General features: G+C 31.8%; 2 protein-coding genes across 2 annotated transcripts; one reads left to right on the top strand and one right to left on the bottom strand.

The window, feature by feature from the left end:
* Positions 1-10159: 10159 nt before the first annotated feature.
* On the top strand, positions 10160-14853 carry LOC125854331 (ninja-family protein AFP1-like). Its single transcript, XM_049533847.1, is given in 3 exon segments — positions 10160-10573; positions 10576-11328; positions 14474-14853. Coding segments are annotated over 3 exon segments (1149 nt in total). The 5' UTR covers positions 10160-10539; the 3' UTR covers positions 14836-14853.
* Positions 14854-16314: 1461 nt separating this feature from the next.
* Positions 16315-18516, bottom strand: LOC125856292 (probable LRR receptor-like serine/threonine-protein kinase RPK1). Its single transcript, XM_049535806.1, has one exon. It carries the CDS (start codon positions 18514-18516, stop codon positions 16315-16317), a length of 2202 nt encoding a protein of 733 aa, XP_049391763.1.
* Positions 18517-20186: the final 1670 nt, after the last annotated feature.

Raw genomic sequence — 20186 nt, 5'->3', positions numbered from 1 at the left:
AAGAATTGAATTAATTTTCAACATTATTTTTTGATATTTATGCATGTGCTTATCTCGAACTACAGTAAAAAAATTCCATCAATGATTTAATTGCTACAAATTGAGAAATCAAATCAATTTTTTTTGAAAGGACATCAATGTCGAACCTAAACATTAAAGAATTGAATTAGTTCAATTCAACTTGATTTTTTGATATTTATGTATATTATTATCTTGAGCTACAATAAATTTTTCATTAATAATTTAATTGCTACAAATTGAGAAATCAAACCATTTTTTGAAAAAATATCAATGCCGAACCTAAAACTAAATTTGATTTTTCGATATTTATGTTTATCCTTATCTCGTACTACAATTTTTTCATCAATGATTTAATTACTACGAATTGAGAAATCACACAAATTTTTTTTAAAAAATATCAATGTCAAACCTAAAAACTAAAGAATTGAATTAATGCAATTCAACCTAATTTTTTATATGTATGCTTATCCTTATCTTGAACTACAGTAATTTTTTTGTGCAAAAACCTAAAAACCAAAAAACAATTAAAAAAAATATCAAACCTAAAAACAAAATATGATTATTTTAAAAAAAATATATATTTGTGTCAATCCTAAACTATAGTACAAATATTTCTGTGGTCTATACTCAAATACTTTTAAAATATCTTTTTAAAAGTATTGTACTGACATAATGTTTTTCGTCGGCAGCTTTTCTATCACAAAAACTTTTTAAAAGTATCGTAAGGGCGGCTTATATTTTAAAAAAGAATTTGTTATTTAAAGATAATTTTTCCTTCTTATTAGGAAAAGTGATTTATATATTATCTTTATTGCTATATAAATGGATCAAATATATCTTTACTGCTACAAAAGAAGCTCAGATATGTACTCTTCATCTAATGAAAGTGAAAAATTAATTTTAAATTTATATTTTTGACTCTTAATTTTTAAAAATATAAATCATAAATAGGTATGTATGTTTCTTCTAGCAAGGTCAGCGTACGTATATTTTAATTTTTTTCATACATATATTTATTATTGTGGCTATATTATAATTTAAAACTATTTTTTCAACGATATTGTAATTTAGTTTTTGTATTTGTAAAAAAAATCGGGAAATCTATAATAAATTTTACAAGAAAATGAGTGAAACATAAATATATTTGACCACTAAAATAATAAATTTAAATTAGTCGCTGAAACAAAAAAGTCAAAAAATATATGTGTGAGGAGGACCATATATACCTCATACAGATTATAAATATTATTTTTAAAATGATTAAAAATTAAACTAAAATTAATTTTTTCACTTTCGTTAGAGAAAATGGGTATATGTGAGCCATTTGTATAACATTAGGAGTATATACGAACCACTTTCATAACGAGGGGTATACTAAATGACAAAGTTGAGAGGTATTTCAGACTCTTTTCCCTTTTCGAAATAATATTGTTTTTTATCTCTGAATAGTTGTCCCGTGCTATGTTTGGTCAATTTACACATTTTGTTTTGAAATCAGATGAAAAAATTGTGATTTTCGGAAGCTTTAGAATTTTGGAGACTTTAATTTATTAAAAGTGAATTTTTGTCAACTATCAGAACTACAAGTCTCGAAATGAAATTTAGTTAGCGTATCACCTTCACAATGGATAATTTGATCTAGGAATGTTAGCGTTTTTCAGTTTTGAAGTCTTCAAGTGAATTTGAGCTCTTGAGTTGTAAGTTTAAGTGTATTTAGGTCAAGATTTAACTTTGATCACTGTTCGGAGTTCCAACGACACTATTAAATCCGAGGGATGATTTTAGGTCACAGTGTGGTTGAATTTTCAGTGGCTTCGAGTGCAATTTGGTATTTTTGAGTGAAAGTTAGTTTAAGGTCAAGAAGATCTTGAATTCGTGTTTTGATGGTTCCATTGGGTCTGAAATGTCGAGTTTAGTTGAGTAGCATGTACCGCGATCGCGAGGGTCATGCATTAATTAGTTAGACTTTTTGTTCTTCATTTTGATCGTGTAGTGTGGAACACGGTCGCGATGAGTAAGTAACCTGGGCAGAATTATTTTTCAAAGTCGGGCATTTACCCCTATTTCATCATTGTTAGACTTTGGGAGCTTAGTTGAAGCAATTTTAAAGAGATTTTTGAGATTCATCGGTCGAGAAAATTATTTTAACTTCTCATCTTCATTATCATTATTTATCACATGATTTGATCACCTAATTACTCATTTTGGATTCAAACTTTGTGAATATTCTCTTGAACTTGGATTTTAAGAAAAATGAATGATTTACGCTTGGTTTCAACTTGTGTTTCAATACGGTTTTCAACAATGAGTTTCAAAAACTTTGGATATTTTAATTTTATATTAAAAAAACTCAGATTTACCCTTAGCCCTCGAGAATGACTTTTTGGATTGATTTGAACTCAATTTTCAAAATCAACTTTATGAGTGTTTTTATTCATGATTTTTATTGAGATTCTTTATTTGATTAGATTTTGTGAATTCGGAGGCTCATCGTAGAGGGAAGACTCAAGTACCGAGTTGATTTCATTCTCTTTTAAGTTAAGTAGACCTCTTTAACCTTTTGTTAAGTATATTCAACCTTGTATGCTTTATTGTGTGATTGGGGACAATGAGAATTGGTGAAGGTCATCTTATATTACACCTGTTATCAAATGTTTATCCAAATATTATTAAAGATTGTGTAGGAAAATGAATTCAATGATGTTGCAATATAGGATATACCGTGCGTGCCTTGGATGATTATATTAACTCATTTTTATTGTATATGCGATGTTTTCTGTACGTAGGATTGGCTATTGATGTGCAATCATCATCCTCTCATTATATATATATATATATATATATATATGAACATGCCTATTTGCATTGGTTCCGAAGCATTGTGTGATGGACATTTGTGAAAGTAATGAGAAAAGAGAAACAAAGCGGTTGTACCATATTTCAAGGGATGTGCCACATGTCATGGTTGTTACTACTTCGAGAATTGTGTCATGCGCACTGATTGATACTATATTTGACGGACGTGTCACGCGTCGTGATAGTTACATGGAGTGATATATCCTTCATGGATCTGGATCTGATATTCAGCGCATGTGTGACAATAGGACATACATATATCACTCTACTTGATATTTGCACTGCATTGCATTGCACTCCATTATCATTCATTATCTTTATGAGTAAATTGCTATGTTCGTGGTTAATTCAATAGTAAATATTGTGATGATGTTATGGAGTTTCTGATTTATGATTTATGGTGTGTTGCATTGTGTTGTCCCACTACTTGTGCACTAGTTAGGATGACTTGGTTCTGATTTCTATGCTGGTTGTAGTTTGTGGAGGTTCGGATGTTGTGTTAGAGTACCTGTATTAAGTATTTCCTTATTTAGAATTAGCTAGGGATGCTTGTTGAGAATCGTTGTTGTGTTGATACTCACTCCCTTGTTTTCTACATTTGTGTAGGTTACGAGCCTGAATCATCTTGATTTCTCTCTCTCACCTTCGTTCGAGGCTTATTTTTTGGAGTTCGTGAGGTAGGTTCTCGTCTTCTCAGCAAACGTCACGTATTTCCTTATTATATATCTCCTTATTTTGGAGATATTCAGACTTGTATCTCCTTTGATTTTATTGTAATATTTAGAGGCTTATACATGTGACACTAGGTTTTGGGGGTGTTTAAGTTATATTATAAGTTCTGAATGTTCATCTTATGTTTAGTCCTTTATTTTGTTACTATTTCTGCATTTTTTTGGATCGTTAGGTTGACCTGCCTTGGTGAAATAAGAAATCGCCATCACGCCTGATTTTTGGATCGTGACACTTATAGGATTGATCCGGCGAATAATCATGCTTAATTGTTTGACTTATCGGATATCAATTTTTTAATATACTAATTCGCTAGTCAATTAATAAGATATCGACGGATTTATCTTCTTTTTCACTTTCACTCACTAATATATTGATCTCCCATCAAACATAATATTTTTTCTAGTTCTACTTAAGCTAGTAATTTTATAGTTGTAAATCACAATGAAAAATACATGAAAAATTAAATTTTGAGGGTGTATGAACACAAACAATTATTCAACAAATACTAACCCGTATGACAATTTAATATTTTATTACTAAAATATATTTCAAATATACATTTTGATAAACAAGAAATGAAGACTCGAACATTATATTAAGACTAGCTAGCTAGTAAATTATTTAGACAAATACGTATCAAGTCATGTAAGGAGCAACAAAATATTAAATAGGGTTGTACTTTTCATATCTTTTCATTCCTATAGCCTATTTTACCTATGGTATATGACTCCCACAATGGCAAAATTTAAGAATCTCTCCGATATTTAAATTAGAATTACAAAAAAAATAAAAAATCAAAAAGGGATTTATGTCTATTCTTATCTTGAACTATAGTATTTTTTCTTAAATGATATAATTGTTACAAACCAAGAAATCAAATCAAGTTTTTCAAAATTGATGTCAAATCTAAAAACTAAAGAAATAAATCAATTTAATTCAATCTGATTTTTCTATATTTATGTCGATTCTTGTCATGAACTGTAGTATAGATATTTGTGTGGTCTATTCACCGAAAACATGGAATTTAGACGTTAAATTATTATTATTTTCAAAGTGTCAAACTAACACAATGTTTTAGGTCGGCAACTTTTCGATCACAAGATTTTTGTATATTTATCTTAAATCCAATCCAACATCAAGAGTAAGGCAATAAAGGAAGGAAAATCACAAGATATATACAATAAAGAATTTTCAAAATATAGTATCATAAGCATTAAAGAAGATCTACAACATTATTAAAATTTGAAATACATTTCTAATCTTTGAAGTAAAAGTAAAGACTGTAAATGATACATAGAGTCAAATGACGATCTAGAAATAGAATCTCAACACAACTCCGGCAATAACTTGATCCGCTGGATCGGATCAACCACCACAAGGAATACTCAAACTAAAATCTACACCAAAAAAGATAACAGAAATAGGAGTGAGTACAATACACATACACTCAATCTAGCTTTAATAACTTAAAAGGATTATCTTCAATCCAGCATCAAGAGTAAGGTTGGAGAGAGGCCACGAATCCTACTCGTGCTAGCTAGGGCGGCTTATAAGATCGGTTAGACAAATAATTATACTTAATGATTTGACTTATCAAATTTTAACTTTTTAATATACTAATTCACTAGCCAATCATTAAGATATCGATGGGTTTGATATCAAATTGAGCTGTGTATTGACTCAATCATTTTATGATTTTTTTACTTTCATTCAGTAATATATTGATTTTCCGTAAGACAAAATAATTTTGTAGCTCTACTTAAACTAGAAATTTTGTAATTGTAAATCACAGAAAAAAAGTACATAAAAAAACTAAATTTTGAGGGCATGAATATAAACATTTACTTAACAAATATTTATCTGTACAATAACTTAATATTTTATTACTAAAATATACTTCAAATATACATTTTGATAAACAAAAAGTGTTGACTCATACATTATGATTAAGACTAGCTAATTACTAGTAGATTAGTAAGACAAATACGTTTCAAGTCATATGTTACTTTCATCTCAAAAGACTTTCAAGTGATCTTACCAATCAAAGCACTCATCAAGCTTTTCAATCACTTTTAAGTGATCTTACCAAGATATAGATTTTGTGGAACGGACAGTTTCCGTGTTGTTTTTGAAGGCTATCGAACCAGAAAAGGATAAAACTAATTTTGAACTATATAATTAATTCAAACGAACCTTGTTTAACAACTATGAAAGGATATAAGAAAATTCTTAAGTCATTCTTACCAAAGTCCTAAGTTAGTTTTTTTTTAAAAAAAAAAAAACTAATTGGATTTAAGAAACTTAACAATTTATCCTAGTAAAAAATTTCAACTAAATAGTTAATTCAAACTTATAAACATGGACTCAAAGCTTTTCAATAACTATGAAAGAACATGAAAGGTTCTTAAGTTATTCTAATAAGTTTAAATTGCCAGATTTTGGAAATTTAAAAACTTGAATAACAAAATAAAAATATCTCCCCAAGAATTCATCTAAATTAATAAAGGTTAGCATTTCCAAAATATAATAAGAACACGAGATAATATAACACTAATAAATAGCGAGAATCTAGGCCCCTGGCCTAAATGCTCCTTGCTGCTGCTACCGTATAGATCGAACTTTTGTAAAGTCCAAAAGTTCTTTTCGCCGAGCAGCGAACTAAAACGACGAGCTGAGAACCAAGACTCCACCGTCAGACGGGGTATTAGGTTGGTTTTTTAGTGGGCTGCTGTATGGAATTGGGCTGGGGTTTAAGACTGATTTGGGCTGCAGTAATTGGGTTTAATATGGGTATGAAAGAGAAGGTTTGAGGATTTAAAAAACAGTTCATTTAGGATTTGACCACTTTAATTGCTATTTCGACCAATTGAGGCAATTGGGTGAATTTGGCCAAAATTAGAATAAGACGAATTATTATTAATTAATTAACGAGATTCTTAATCTTAACGAAATAAAATAATTATTATAGGTTCATGAATTGAAAAGACTTAAATTAAATTGTATTTATTATAGGTTCCTGAATTGAAAAGAAAACTTATCTTTCCAAAAAACTATAACATATAATTAAAATTAAACTATTAACGGATGAATTTATTTCAAAATTAATTGAAACACTAACGCTTACAATCCCCCACTTGTTTCAAGAATTTTTATGTTTGAAAAATTCAAAAAATATTTTGAGACATTAATCTAGTAACATGTATCAATATATAATAGTGTCTTTTGGACTTGAACCATTACCTAGTGAAGGCTTTCTAAATCATTAACTACTTAGTGAACGAATCTTGAACTAAGTGGTTCATTGAATGAAATAGAAAAATACTCCACGGATATCACTATTTAGGTGAAAATCAAAATCTTTTGACACCTTATGGCCAGGGACAGAGCCAGAGGTTCATCCGAATCCCCTTCGGTGGAAAATTATACTATTTATACATGGTTAAAATAATTGTTTATGTTTATATAGTAGATGTCGAACCCCTTCGACTATTTATTGTATATATTTCTACAGTTTTTGAACCCCCTTACTGAAATTTCTTGCTCCGCCACTGCTTATGGCCATATGTACTGAATCCATTTAGCTAAGTGCTTTAAGATTTCCTTGTTAAAATTTTATTGAAGTGACCTTCACTTTGCACTTAGTACGGTGAATTCATCAAGAGTAATTTTGCATACTCTAACCAAATAGTCTATAAATTTCATTACAAGAAATTAATCTCATCCTCCTTTACAACAAAGTATCGGTAAAATCTATCAAGAGTATTCCTACATACTCGAATCGAAATCGATTTATATTCTCTTAATAAATCTATAAATCGATTTAGCAAGAGTATTCCTACATACTCGACTTGCCATTGTAACAATCACTTGAAGCCCGAAATATAGGAGCTTGATTATCATAATAGATAGTTAAAGGTGGTACTGACTTACTCCACAAAGGAATATCTATCAGCATAGATCGCAGCCAATCAACTTCTTCTCCAGCAGAAGACATAACTATAAATTCTAACTCCATGTTTGAGTGAGTAATACATGTCTGCTTCTTCGATTTTCAAGAGATCGTTGCTCCAGCGAAAGTGAAAATTCAAGCAGTAATAGATTTAGAGTCATTCGGATCAGAATTCCAAGTAGCATCATTGTAGCCTTCAAGAACAGCTGAAAAAGTAGAATAATGTAGGTCAACATTAATCATACACTTCAGATATCTTATAAAACGAATTAAGGCATGCATTCTAATGTTCAACTCTAGGATTACTAGTAATTTGAGTGACTTTCTAACTAAATACTTTGAGTTACTTTGAAGTTATAAACAAGTTGAGTAATTTTCTGAGAGAAAAATAAATAGTTGAGTGACTTTCTGAAAGAAGAAGTCATAGTTGAATAACTTTGAGGTTATAAAAAAGAGTTGAGTGACTTTCTAAAAAAAGAACTCATAGTTGAGTGACTTTCTGAAGAAAAAGAAACGCTTTAATTGAGTGACCATCTTAGATATTATCTCAATAAATTTACGTTCAAACATGAGCATTGCTTTGGATGGTGTATTTCGAGTTTTTGGCTAAAAACATCCCTCAAATATACTCTAAATTTAAATGGCATCCCTCTATTACCATAGTGACCAAAAAATCCCTTAACTATCCTAAAAATGGTTAGTTCACCCTTTCATTTTTTTTTCTTGATAGAAACTAACAATTAAATTCATTTCCCTTTATGTAAATGAAGCTAGAATTAACTATGGATATACATGTGACGTTTTTCACATATTAAAGTTGCAATTCTTCTCATGAATATGATGAAAAATACGTAGTAACATATTTATAAAAAGTTCACATAATTAGAATCTTAAGAAGTGAAAAGCATCACATAAATTGGAACAAAAAAAGTACTTTTTTTATGTAATATCTAAATATGTTACATTTATATTTTTTAAAATACAGCCACTAGTGTTTATCACATTTACAAAAAAAATAAAATAAAATAGACTACCTTCATACTTCAAATTTCCTCATTTGTCTAGGAAATAAAGAGAAAATTATACATTTCTTTTTCTTATAATATTCTGTTGTTTATCTGATCAGCAATTATATAGGGTAAAAGATAGTTTACTCGAAATATTTTACTCATTTTTTACGGGAACATCATTGCTGCTACTGTGAAGTTGAGGATAAAAACCTCTCTTCCTAGCTCATTCAGTTTAGTTAGGATTGTCTATTACTAATTATAAGCTAAGAGAAGAATGGAAGCAAACAAAATGGAAGATTTTTGGGTTGATCAATCATTAGTTTTTTTTAACAAAAACTAATTGAAGGATGAATCTTGTCATTTTAAAGATAATTGAAGGATGTTTTTTGTTTATTGGGATAATGCAAGGATGTAGTTTAAACATAGAGTATAGTTAAGGAATGTTTTTTGGCCAGTGTATTTCTTACTAAAAATATCCTAAATTTGACCAAATAGTGAAAAAACATAATCAACCACGTGTCATGCCATGCTGAGTAGTACTCAAAAAACACTTTCTTTATAATTAAAAATAAATAAAACCCCAATTTGGGAAAAGCATCAAATTATTCGAAAAGGACTGACCCCTTTTCCCTTCTTTTATTGACAGCACATCCTAAATGTTATTAAAAAACAATAAAGAGAAAATAAAACAAAAAGATCCTCATTGACACGTGTCAATCTTTCGTGTTGTCTCTCTCCATTACTTGACAAGTGTCTAACAACATTTTTCTCTCTCATACTTGTGAGATATTGCAAATTGCTCCTTGAGGATATTTCGAATTCATCTTATCCCCCAATTAAAAGTTTCTTTAAAAAAATAAAAAGTATAGTTGTTTTGTAAGAAAGACAATAAATCAAATCTCTAATATATTTTCTTAGTCCCAATTAAATTCTCCTTATTAATACTTGAATAATGAAAATAATAGTTGATATTTTTGCTTTTGCTGAAATTTTATCATAAATATCACGATTTTCAATCAAACTTCATTGATGATGTTTCTAATTTCAAGCCACCAATCAGTAAAGAAATATCAAGAAATGAAACACAATATTAAAAGAGGAATCACAAACATTACTACATTCAATTCAACATAATTCTTATACACTTTGTCAATGAACCTCTATTGAACTAAATAATTTCTATCTCGCATAATCATTGATTACTTAGAGATTATAAGTTTATCTTCGCTTGTTAAAAAGAGAATACACATTCATATGCTACAAACAAAGATTCAACCAAAAAGGACAGGTTCAGACTGCAGAAATTCAATAAATGTTATTCTAATCGATAGAATTAAATGCGTTGATAGATGACTGTTCATCTCAAAACATTCAAAAGAAAAATATATTTTGAAACTTGAAAGTAGAAACCAATAAAGAAGATGGGTTTAAATTAGTATTTCAAAAAGAATGGAGGGTGTTTTAAAACTATTTATATGATCAATCAAAGTTACATATAAAAGTTACATGTGAGTGAGTACATCTAAAAATAGACATAATTAAAACATCCATCTGTTGGAAAACTCTTTGAATAGAGACAGCACCAAAAAGGGGCTATTCACTCCTACCCACGTGTCACCCTTCATCCTTACCAATTTCAGCCACTTGTCCTCTGGATACTACTTTCTTTGTCCCCTCCACACTTAAAAATCAATGCCCCATTTTCTTCACTCTTCCATTTTTCCATTTTCTGTTCCTTGTTTTCTTCATTTTCTTGATTTTCCAGACACCCTTTTGCTGGAAACACAACATTCTCTTGTCATAGCTAACAGTTTTCTTGATTTGTATGACATCTTTAGTTGATTTTTTTGCAATTCTTGATGAGGGTTTTTTGAAATTTAGTGTAAAGACTTAATCTTGGAGCTAAAATGCAGTTAAAGATTAGATTTTTCCATTTGGGTGTGGTTAAATTTGATCAAGAAATGTTTAAAAATGCAGAAACATGTGGAAAGCGATGAGTTTGATAGTTCTTTTTGGTGTATGGTGGTTTTACTATGGGTGATGCAGATGAGAGGAAGAGGAGAAGTAGAGTGGAGATGGAGAATCTTTCATTGGATACAAGTAGATTTTCAAGGGATTTGTTGCAAAGATTTATGGGAATTTCAAAAAAATCTGATCTTGAGAAAGTAGAGGATATAAATGAAGATGAGTTGAATCTTGGGTTGTCATTAGGTGGTAGATTTGGTATTGACAAGAGTTCATCAAATTTATTGGTGAGGTCTTCTTCTATAGCTGCTTGTTTACCAACAGTTAGAGATGATGATGCAGTGGTATCATCATCATTATCACAATCAGTGAGTTATAATCCTAGTTTAGTGAGAACTTCTTCATTGCCAGTGGAGACAGAGTTAGAATGGAGGAAAAGGAAGGAATTGCAGAGTTTGAGAAGGATGGAGGCTAAGAGGAGAAGATCAGAGAAAGTACAGAGGAATTTAAGGGGTGAGAAATGTATGGAAGATGAAAATAGAGGGACTGATCAGATGAATTTGAGAGGTGGTAATAATAATAATAAATTGGAGAAAGAACAGTTCTTAGCTACTGCAAGAAAGTTTGGTTGTAAGTTGCCAACATTGGCTGCTTTGGGGGCTGATGATATGGCAATGGCAAAAGGGAAAGAAAGTTACTTTCAAGAAAAAAGAAAACCAGCATCACAAGGGTCAATGGAATCCCAAGGTGGTTGTTCTTCAAGTATATCTGAATTGGAAAGCAAACCTGCACAAGGTATTGACAAATTATTTATGAGTTTAACTTATATATATATACTGATTTACTTATTCATTATATGCTACTTTGTTACTATTGTTTACTTTTCCTACAACTTTGATGAATCAATCAATTGCTTAGAGTTGAGAATCAGATAGAATTTCAATTTTGTTACTAGTACTCCCTCCGTCCCAATTTAAGCGTCTTAGTTTGACTGGGCGTGATCTTGTTGTTTTAAAATTAAAGATATGTATAGTTGTGTTGTTAAACTTGCCATGTAAAATGTTGGAATTGGAAAACTTACTAAATCTAGAAAGAGCACTCTTTTTGTGAGTCTAAAAGTGAAGTAAGACGCTTAAATTGGGACAGAGGGAGTGGTACATTTTACTTTTACCTTTGGTATTGAATTCTTGATACTTCTTTGAGTAGTCTATTTTTGGCTAAATAGGGGTGTCATCACATGTTACATTACTGTAGTGGAACAAGTTTAGTGCTTCTTGTTGAATTTTGCTGTCAAGATCCTTAATATCTTTTGTCTTTTACTTTTATCCATACCCACATGCATGTGTTCTTTCTAATTGCTATTTGCCATGTTCTTGATCCCAGAGATGTTTTTATTACTTCCTTCTACTGGTGACATCTTAAGAGTTGTCGTTTGTGTCGATTATTTTGGAGGTACTTCTTAGTCTGTCTTAGTTATAGAGCTAGAAATTCAATTCTTTAAGTTCTGAATTTTAGAATTACGACTTCAAGTGCAAGAGCGAATAACTGTCTAGGCGGCTTTTGGAACTCTCTTGTGGGTTGCCACAAAGAAGATTTCATCCTAAGAAATGGAAAATAATAATAATAATGTACCCAAAAAACTGTTGAAATGCTTAAGATAAACAAGTTGGTGTGGTTGATAAACAAACTAGGCTCAAATTAATACACTCCTTTCTTTTAATTCTCGTGGTTGTTCGATGCAGTACTAGTAGGTTAGAAGTTTCTATAAATTAATATATAGCGATATGGACTTTTCTCTATGGAAGTAATTTTCAACCACTATTTAATGTTTGTTCACTACCACTTATCTTATATATATACTATAAAATTAGCTTTGACATCTTAGACATCATAGGCATTCAAACATTGTCGTATGACAGGAAAGGAGTATGACATTGGAGAGTTTGGCTCGCACATTTATCATCTCTTAGGTACCTTTACATGACGAAAAAAAGATATTTATTGGTGTGACAAAGGAAAACATAAGACACAGTAAACAACGTAGGTTGCTTGGTAGAGAGTTAATTTGCAGGTAATTCATGGTGCATTAAGTAACCTTTTATATGGTAAAATTTCTCTTCTTTATCCCGCAGTCGACTCTGCATGGTTACTTCAGTCTAATAAGTTCTTTAGCTTTCAAGTCTGAGAAGTTCTTTAGCTTTATCTCTCGCTGGGGCTAACATTCAACAATTTTTTGTACTAAAATTTATCAGGTGTTTATATAAGAAAACAGACCAGATTTTGTGGATTATTCAATCATATCAGATGCTTCTTGTTCCCTTTAGATTTGCACGTTTTGATATCTAAGCACTTACCATTCCCATAATATCGTAACTTCTGATGGCTTTACTTGCTTGTTTCTTGCTTCTCATTTTCATTTAATACGTTTCTGCATGGAATTTTTGTTATTTCCATTTTGGTCAGTTCTCTTTCTGTTGAGTACGAATATGAAACCTTCGTGCTTACGTTGTCCAATGATAGATCTTCCAAGCAGACCTTTAGAGATGGTGTTTGACATGCTAATTGTGGAACGATGTGATTCAAAAGTTAATTAGTCATTGTACGGGGCAAACGCTCGTACAAAAATGCTAGAAAAGATGTGCTTTCTGATGTTCTTTTTCACCATGCAAAACAAGATGATGGACCTAAATAAAAATTGTAGTTGTTCGCTGCTTGCATCGATGGAAAATCTTCATAAGTTGAAACAGGTGCATTTCTCTATAGGGCTCTTTCTGACCAAAAGTTCCATGAACGGTATGTGTTGTCATTTTCCGCGATGTGTGTGTTAAGACTTTCATTAGGTGTTTAAAGATATGAATCATGGGAACTTGTTTATGATGTGTCTCATCTGGTGGAAGAAAAAAGCCGAAGTGCCTTTATCGAACTAAATTTTGTGAACAGATTTCGGATCAGTATACTAGTCAATCCCTAATTTCCATGCAGAAGTATAGTCAATTGTTTATTTCCATATCAAGTACAATTTCCTGAAAAATTCCAATCGTTATGTCGAGGAAGAGTCGATCAAATATCCTTCTGCTTCCTCTGCTCAACTAGCTGCTCATCTTATGGCAGTTGAAGCACTCGTTATGAGCTGGCTTGCCTCCTTTGGCCACATATACCTATTCCATTTTCTGGAACATATAATGATCATAACTTGTAGTAGCTGATTAACAGAAACCACAAGTCAATTCTCTTTCTCATTTTACAATTGCTGTGACCAATTTGGCTAGACGTCCATAGTTTCTCCAGTACTAAATGCTTAAATCTGGATTTTGGACGATTAGATTTAATTCATTATACCTACATAGTCTTTAGAAAAGAATCATCTGATGGGATACAGGGAGGAGTTGAGCTGATAGCAGTAGTCATTTATGAGTCTCTACGTTTTTGGCTGACGGGATCTTTCAAAGTCTAGTAACTTTACATGTTAGATTTTTTGTGATTTCTCATGCACTTCCCTCCTAAGGGCGGTTATAACTAAGTTATGGAGTTAATAATTGAATTAAGGGTCACCCATGTAGGTGTTTAAAGGGAAAATAGGTGTTGTTTAAACAAAAGATGCCGTGTTTAAATACACATTTCCCCTTTCCTTTAACGACACTTTCTTTTCGTTCTAAAAAGAAAATGATCAAAGCAGAGAAAACAGACAATTCTCTATTTCCAAAGGTTCCTGTGAAGTTCTCGTGTATAATCTTCTGCAAAATATGTCGGAACAACTCACTGTAACAGGTACGATCATAGACTAACGTGATTCTTATGGTATAATTTGTGTTTTATGACATATGATTGCACTATTTGTACTACTCATGAAATGTATACCATGATCCTGCGATTTGTCTTCCATCGTTGCTTTCTCTTCGTTCTTCCAATACATCGAAAATAAAACATTCCATGCTTGCAGGGTCAGCTGACGCAAGCCCTTCTAGTATCCAATCATTACAGAGTAGAGATTTCGGAAGCAGAACTCTAGGAGGAGAGGTGGAAATTAGTCCATCTAACACAACGAGAAGTCGAGTGCAAGAAAGTGAGGCAAAAGCGTTGGGCGACATGCCGTGTGTTTTCACAAAAGGAGATGGTCCTAATGGGAGGAGAATAGATGGTATACTATACAAGTATGGTAAGGGAGAAGAGATTAGAATTATGTGTGTATGTCATGGAAGTTTTCTTTCACCAGCTGAGTTTGTGAAGCATGCTGGAGGCAGCGACGTCGCGCACCCTCTCAAGCATATAGTTATAAAACCCAATCCTTCTCCCTTTATATGAGCACAAAATGCAAGGTCTAATCATGCTACTTCAGTCGTATGCTTAACACATGCAAGTTGATCAGTTCGCCCTTTAATCCCTTTTCCCCTTTACTTGTTTCTTTTAATCTTTCTCATCATGAGGACTAACTTATAAGTATCTATTTACTTGTGCACATTTTTTTTTTTAATGAAATATGGAGCAATGGAACTTGAGCATTGTCATAAGAGATTTCAGGTTCTAGGTGTAAAATTGAAGTTTACTGAGGAGTACTTATTATTATTCTGGTGTCAATAGGTGCATGTCGGATCTTTTTCCATGTTTTGGAGGATTTGATACGAGTGAGTTAATATATTGAAAAAGTTCGAACAACATAGCTGAGAAATTACGATACAATAATGTATAGTAATATTGAGGTTAGGGAGCAGACATATTATGAAGATGTGTAAGACGGTTGTAAAAGAATATATGACAATTCATCTTACATGGGACAAGCAATTCAACTATGGTCTATTGCATCGGAAGTAATTTTTAGTGATAATTAATTAATGATAATAGTTTAATTGTCGGTAAACATGAGGTAAATCACTATTGACAATTACGTGTTAGCACTCTTTGTAAATGAGGCTAAAACTTATAGTGATATGGATCCAGTAGTAATTAATTAATGTTGCTAAAGACTCTAAAATTCTTTGTTAATGAGTATATTTATTGTCGTTAAAAGTTATTTTTTATTGTTGTAGTATTGGAGGGGTTACAGTGAATTTAGCTCAAGCAATTAATTTATAAATTTGAATTTTAGAAAAATCAATATACATATTTAATATCGGTCGCTAATACTTGAAATTAATACAAACTATTTACAGTAAATAAAGTCTTAAAATCATAACTATTTCAGTCTTATAAAGAGAAAAAAAAATGATTGCTGATATAAATGATAATATCCTGTTTCACTCGAGCTCAACTTTGGTTAGTTTCTCATATTTGGCCATAAAGAGTCAAATAATAATATTACACAAATTTAGGTTATATATCACAAAAGGAGTTAATATAATTTATTAGCTTTTGACCTATAATTTTGTTCAAAGTAAAATTTGACTGATTCTCGAAACTCTAATTATACCACATAAATTAAGACGAAAGGAGCTAATAATTTCATTATCTTTGGATCGGCCGTTAACTTACCACAACCTTTCATGTATTCGAAGTTGAGACCAGTTATACTTCACAACTTCTGTAAAAGCCAAGTTTATTTCATTATATATGTTTAGTACATGAACTAAAATGTGCATTCAATAACTTGACACAACAACTATGAAGATTTCTCACATCATTTTATTGATATGTAAAATATAACATCATATCTCATTCATCCATCAGTATATAAAACTTTAAACTAAAACTATGTATAAAAAAAAGCATAGTAAAACTATAAGTCTTTTAAGTTACTTTCTCTATACTTATTCTTTGATGATGGATGAATTCAGAATCTCCATTGTTTCAAGGCACAAAATCAGGTTCAAGATTCTTCAGCTGCTCGACGACTTGAATCATCCTCGGCCTGTTAGGAAGGTCTGCTGTACATTTCAGAGCCAAATGCAGCATGTCCTTCAACTTTTCCTTAGAATCTGGTTCCCATAAACTTGTATAGAAGATATCCTCTATCTTGTCATCGCGCAACATCATGTTTGCCCATGAAACAATGTTGAATCCGTCCTCATACACAGAAAAAGAAGGATCTAATGCTCGTTTGTCTGAGAGAAGCTCTAGCAGGACGACACCATAGCTGTAAACATCAGCCTTGTCAGACACACGACTTGTTAAGGCGTATTCTGGTGCAACATAACCAAATGTTCCTGCTACACTTGTGGTGCTGCTGGTGCCTCTTCCCATGATCCTTGATAAACCAAAATCGGACAAATAAGCGTTTAACTCATTGTCCAATAGGATATTACTAGGCTTGACATCCCGGTGTATAATACGTGGATCACACTGATCATGTAGAAATGATATAGCTAAACCAATGTCCAGGGCTATTTTATGCAACACTTTATAGTTAAAAACTCTGTTTGCTCTCTCGTGTATGTATTTCTCTAAGTTGCCTCCCGGGAGAAAGTTGTATACAAGGAACATATCAGTGTAACTTGTATAATACCCGATCAGTGTAATGAGATTCGGGTGACTTATGGTTCCGAGGGTCTGAATTTCTGCCTCGAACTGGATAGCTCCTTGACATCTTTCAGTTAGGAGCCTCTTAACAGCCAGTGTAAGTTCAGAGGAGATTTCTGCCCTATACGTCGAACCAAAACCACCAGTTCCAATGCAGTAGCTCCAGCTAAAGTGTCTAGTAGCCTGAACAATTTTTTCATAAGTTAAAACTACTCCAACGTCATTGAAGATTGTAATATCGCTTACTTCAGGTGATATTGAGGCTTCAATTCTAGGATTTGATGGCTTCTTCTTTCCGTTCTTACATAAGGCAACGAGGACAGGAAGAGCAGCAACAAAAACAAGAGCTACAGATACTGCACCAGCAATCTCTAAGGCAGTAAGTCCTCTCTTATCATTTCTAGACTGATCAGATCCTTGTGGAGGAGCTGCAACACTTTGGGACTCATTCGATTGTTGACTCATCGGTGGTGCTAAAGCCAACGACATCCTTGGCGTGACTGTAAGAAAAGAGTTTCCAAGAAAGCTACACCTTCTTATCATCTTATTATCAGATGAAAACGATAAGTTGTTGAATAAGATGTTGCATACATGAAGTGATGTCAAATTTTCCAAACTTGAGGGAATCTCACCAGTAAATGAATTGTTGTTAAGCAATAGAACTTCAAGCTTTAGAAGCCCTCCAAGCTCAGAAGGGATTACACCAGAAAATGCATTCGAACTCAACAAAACTGTCCTTAAGTGACTACATTTCCCCAATACACGCGGAATTTCCCCTTGTAGGAAATTAAATGACAAATCTAAATGCTCAAGATCCCTGCATTTAACTCCAAAGTTAACAGGAGCAGGTCCAATCAATCGATTAAACGATAAATTCAGCACCTTTAACTTCTCAAAACCACCAATGAACCCTGGAATGACATCATTTACACCATTTCCTGCTAAATTCAATACACTCAAACACCTACATTTTGCTAGAGAAGGTGGAAACCTCCCTACAATTCTGTTAAATCCCAAGTTAAGAACTCTCAGCTTTCTCAACCTCGTAAAATTATAACTTGAAAAATCCCCCTGAATGGCATTCCCTTGCACATCAACAACTTCAAGATTCTGTAATTCCCATATCTGAACTGGAATTTCACCAGTAAGATCATGAAATGGAAGAGACAGAACCCGAAGCTCCTCAAGATATGCAACAGCATGAGACAGATTCCCAACAAGTTTATTAGCATTAGTACTGTTACCTCTGATTCTCAACTCTGAAACTCTTGATGAATTCGCGTTGCACGACACTCCATACCAAGAACAGTAGCTGGAATCGTCTGATTTCCAGCTCAACAAAATCCCAAAAGGGTCAATGAATGATTTCTTGATTTCCAACAAAGCCATTTTCTCAGAAACAACAACAACTTCATCTTCTCCATAAGCTGAAAATGGAAAAGAAGAGAAAACAAATGCCACCAAGAACAAAATCAAGATTCTTGAAAACTGCATTTTCATTGTCAAAAACACAACCCCAGATGTCAAAATCATGTCTTTAAGCCTCAGTTTTCAAATTCAAACACAAAGAAACAATCTTTTTGGAAAAAAAAAGATTCTTGAATTTGAAACTACAAATAAAAGAAGAAACAAATATGAAATTTCTTCTTCTTCTTCTTCTTTTACTAGTGACTAACTGCTCTAATGTGAGATGTTTTATTACTGTATAATATTTTTTTCAAACATGTATTATTTATACTGTGAGAAGATCTTCATTGGGTCCAAAAGTGGACTTTTAGAAGCTTTCTAGGGTCCCTCATACTTTTAGTCGTCACGTAACGTTTTTTCAGAGTCAATTTGACCACTTTCAAAGTTATATTAGATTGTGTTAACTTGATATTTTAAAATAAATATTTATATACTTAAAAACTTATAGAAAGTAATATAAATTGTAAACAGAAGTTCATATTAATATGATGGAAAAAGACATTTAAAAAGGTTAGTCAAATTTTATATAGTTTGACTGTAAAAATATAAGAGGGGAACGCCCTCATTGGTCGAGTGGTTTCTGACGTGGTCCAATGATAACTCTCCACGTGGACTCATGGAACGTCCTCATTGGTCGATTATTTTGGAGAAAAAAAGAAAATTAGAGGGGAAAATAAGATTTGCCTTTTTTAGGTTTGAAATTTTTTGGGAAAATTGAATTTACTTCACTGAAAAAAAAAAAAAAAAAAGAGGAAAGGGGAGGTGCTACTTACTGTAAAAATTAACTAGAAGCAAGTAATTAATTAAGATTAAAAAAAACTGGAAAAAAGGAAAGATTGTGAATAAAATGGTAAAAAGTAATAAATATTTTTTGATTGCTACCAAATGGGAATATGGAATGTAAAAGCCAGTTTCACACTGTAAAAAAAAAATTTAAGGGACGTTGTCAAAAATAAATTCTTGTAAATTAGTTTAACTTTGACAAATCATGTTATTTAATATTTGTTACCAATTCTGAAAAGAGGAAAAAACTTAGTTAAGTGTAATTCAGCTCATATATAATATTTTCCTTATTTCATTTATATGTATAATTGTGTTTAATTTACCTAGAGCATGTTTGAATTAACTCATTTTAAGTCATTTTAAGTTATTTTTAGTGTTGAGTATTTGATTTTAAGTTAAAATAATAAAAAATAAGTCGAAAGCTAATCCAAACAGGTCGCTAGATTTTTTCTAGGGTATTGATCGAACTACTTGTTGGATGAACTCGTGCTTTTGTTTAATTATAATTGAGTCATTCTTATTATATCTATTTGTTCAATCACACATTAATTGAGGGACCTCAATTAACAGTATCGTTATATCTTGCTTTACTCGAGAAAAATTGTAAGATTAAGGTTTAGGTGAACAACATCACTTTGAAGCATTAAGAAATTAATGACTTAAGATATAAAAGTGGGGGTTAGAAATAACAAAGTTTTGACATGATCTAGTGAATAGATTAATTGGTTAGTTAGGGTTCATCCGAGAGAACAATGCTAGAAAATTACTTCACTTGGTCAAGAGATATTTGCGGTAAGAAAAGATTCATAATCGATAGAGATTAGTTCAGCAAGATTTCAGTTGATACATTCAGAGTTTGTCCCAACATTTGGTGAAATCATTACCCTAGACCTTTAACTCTTGAAAGAAAGTCGTTAATCACCTGATTATTTTAATATTTTTATTTTCAATAT

Source organism: Solanum stenotomum, chromosome 2 (genome assembly GCF_019186545.1).
Source record: "Solanum stenotomum isolate F172 chromosome 2, ASM1918654v1, whole genome shotgun sequence".
NCBI lineage: Eukaryota > Viridiplantae > Streptophyta > Magnoliopsida > Solanales > Solanaceae > Solanum > Solanum stenotomum.
The sequence above is the reverse complement of the archived record's forward strand: the minus strand, read 5'-3'. Positions and strand labels throughout refer to the sequence as shown.

Bases quoted from the DNA above. Each gene is read 5' to 3' on its own strand.
- LOC125856292 (XM_049535806.1), bottom strand. From the start codon at position 18,516: ATGATTTTGACATCTGGGGTTGTGTTTTTGACAATGAAAATGCAGTTT.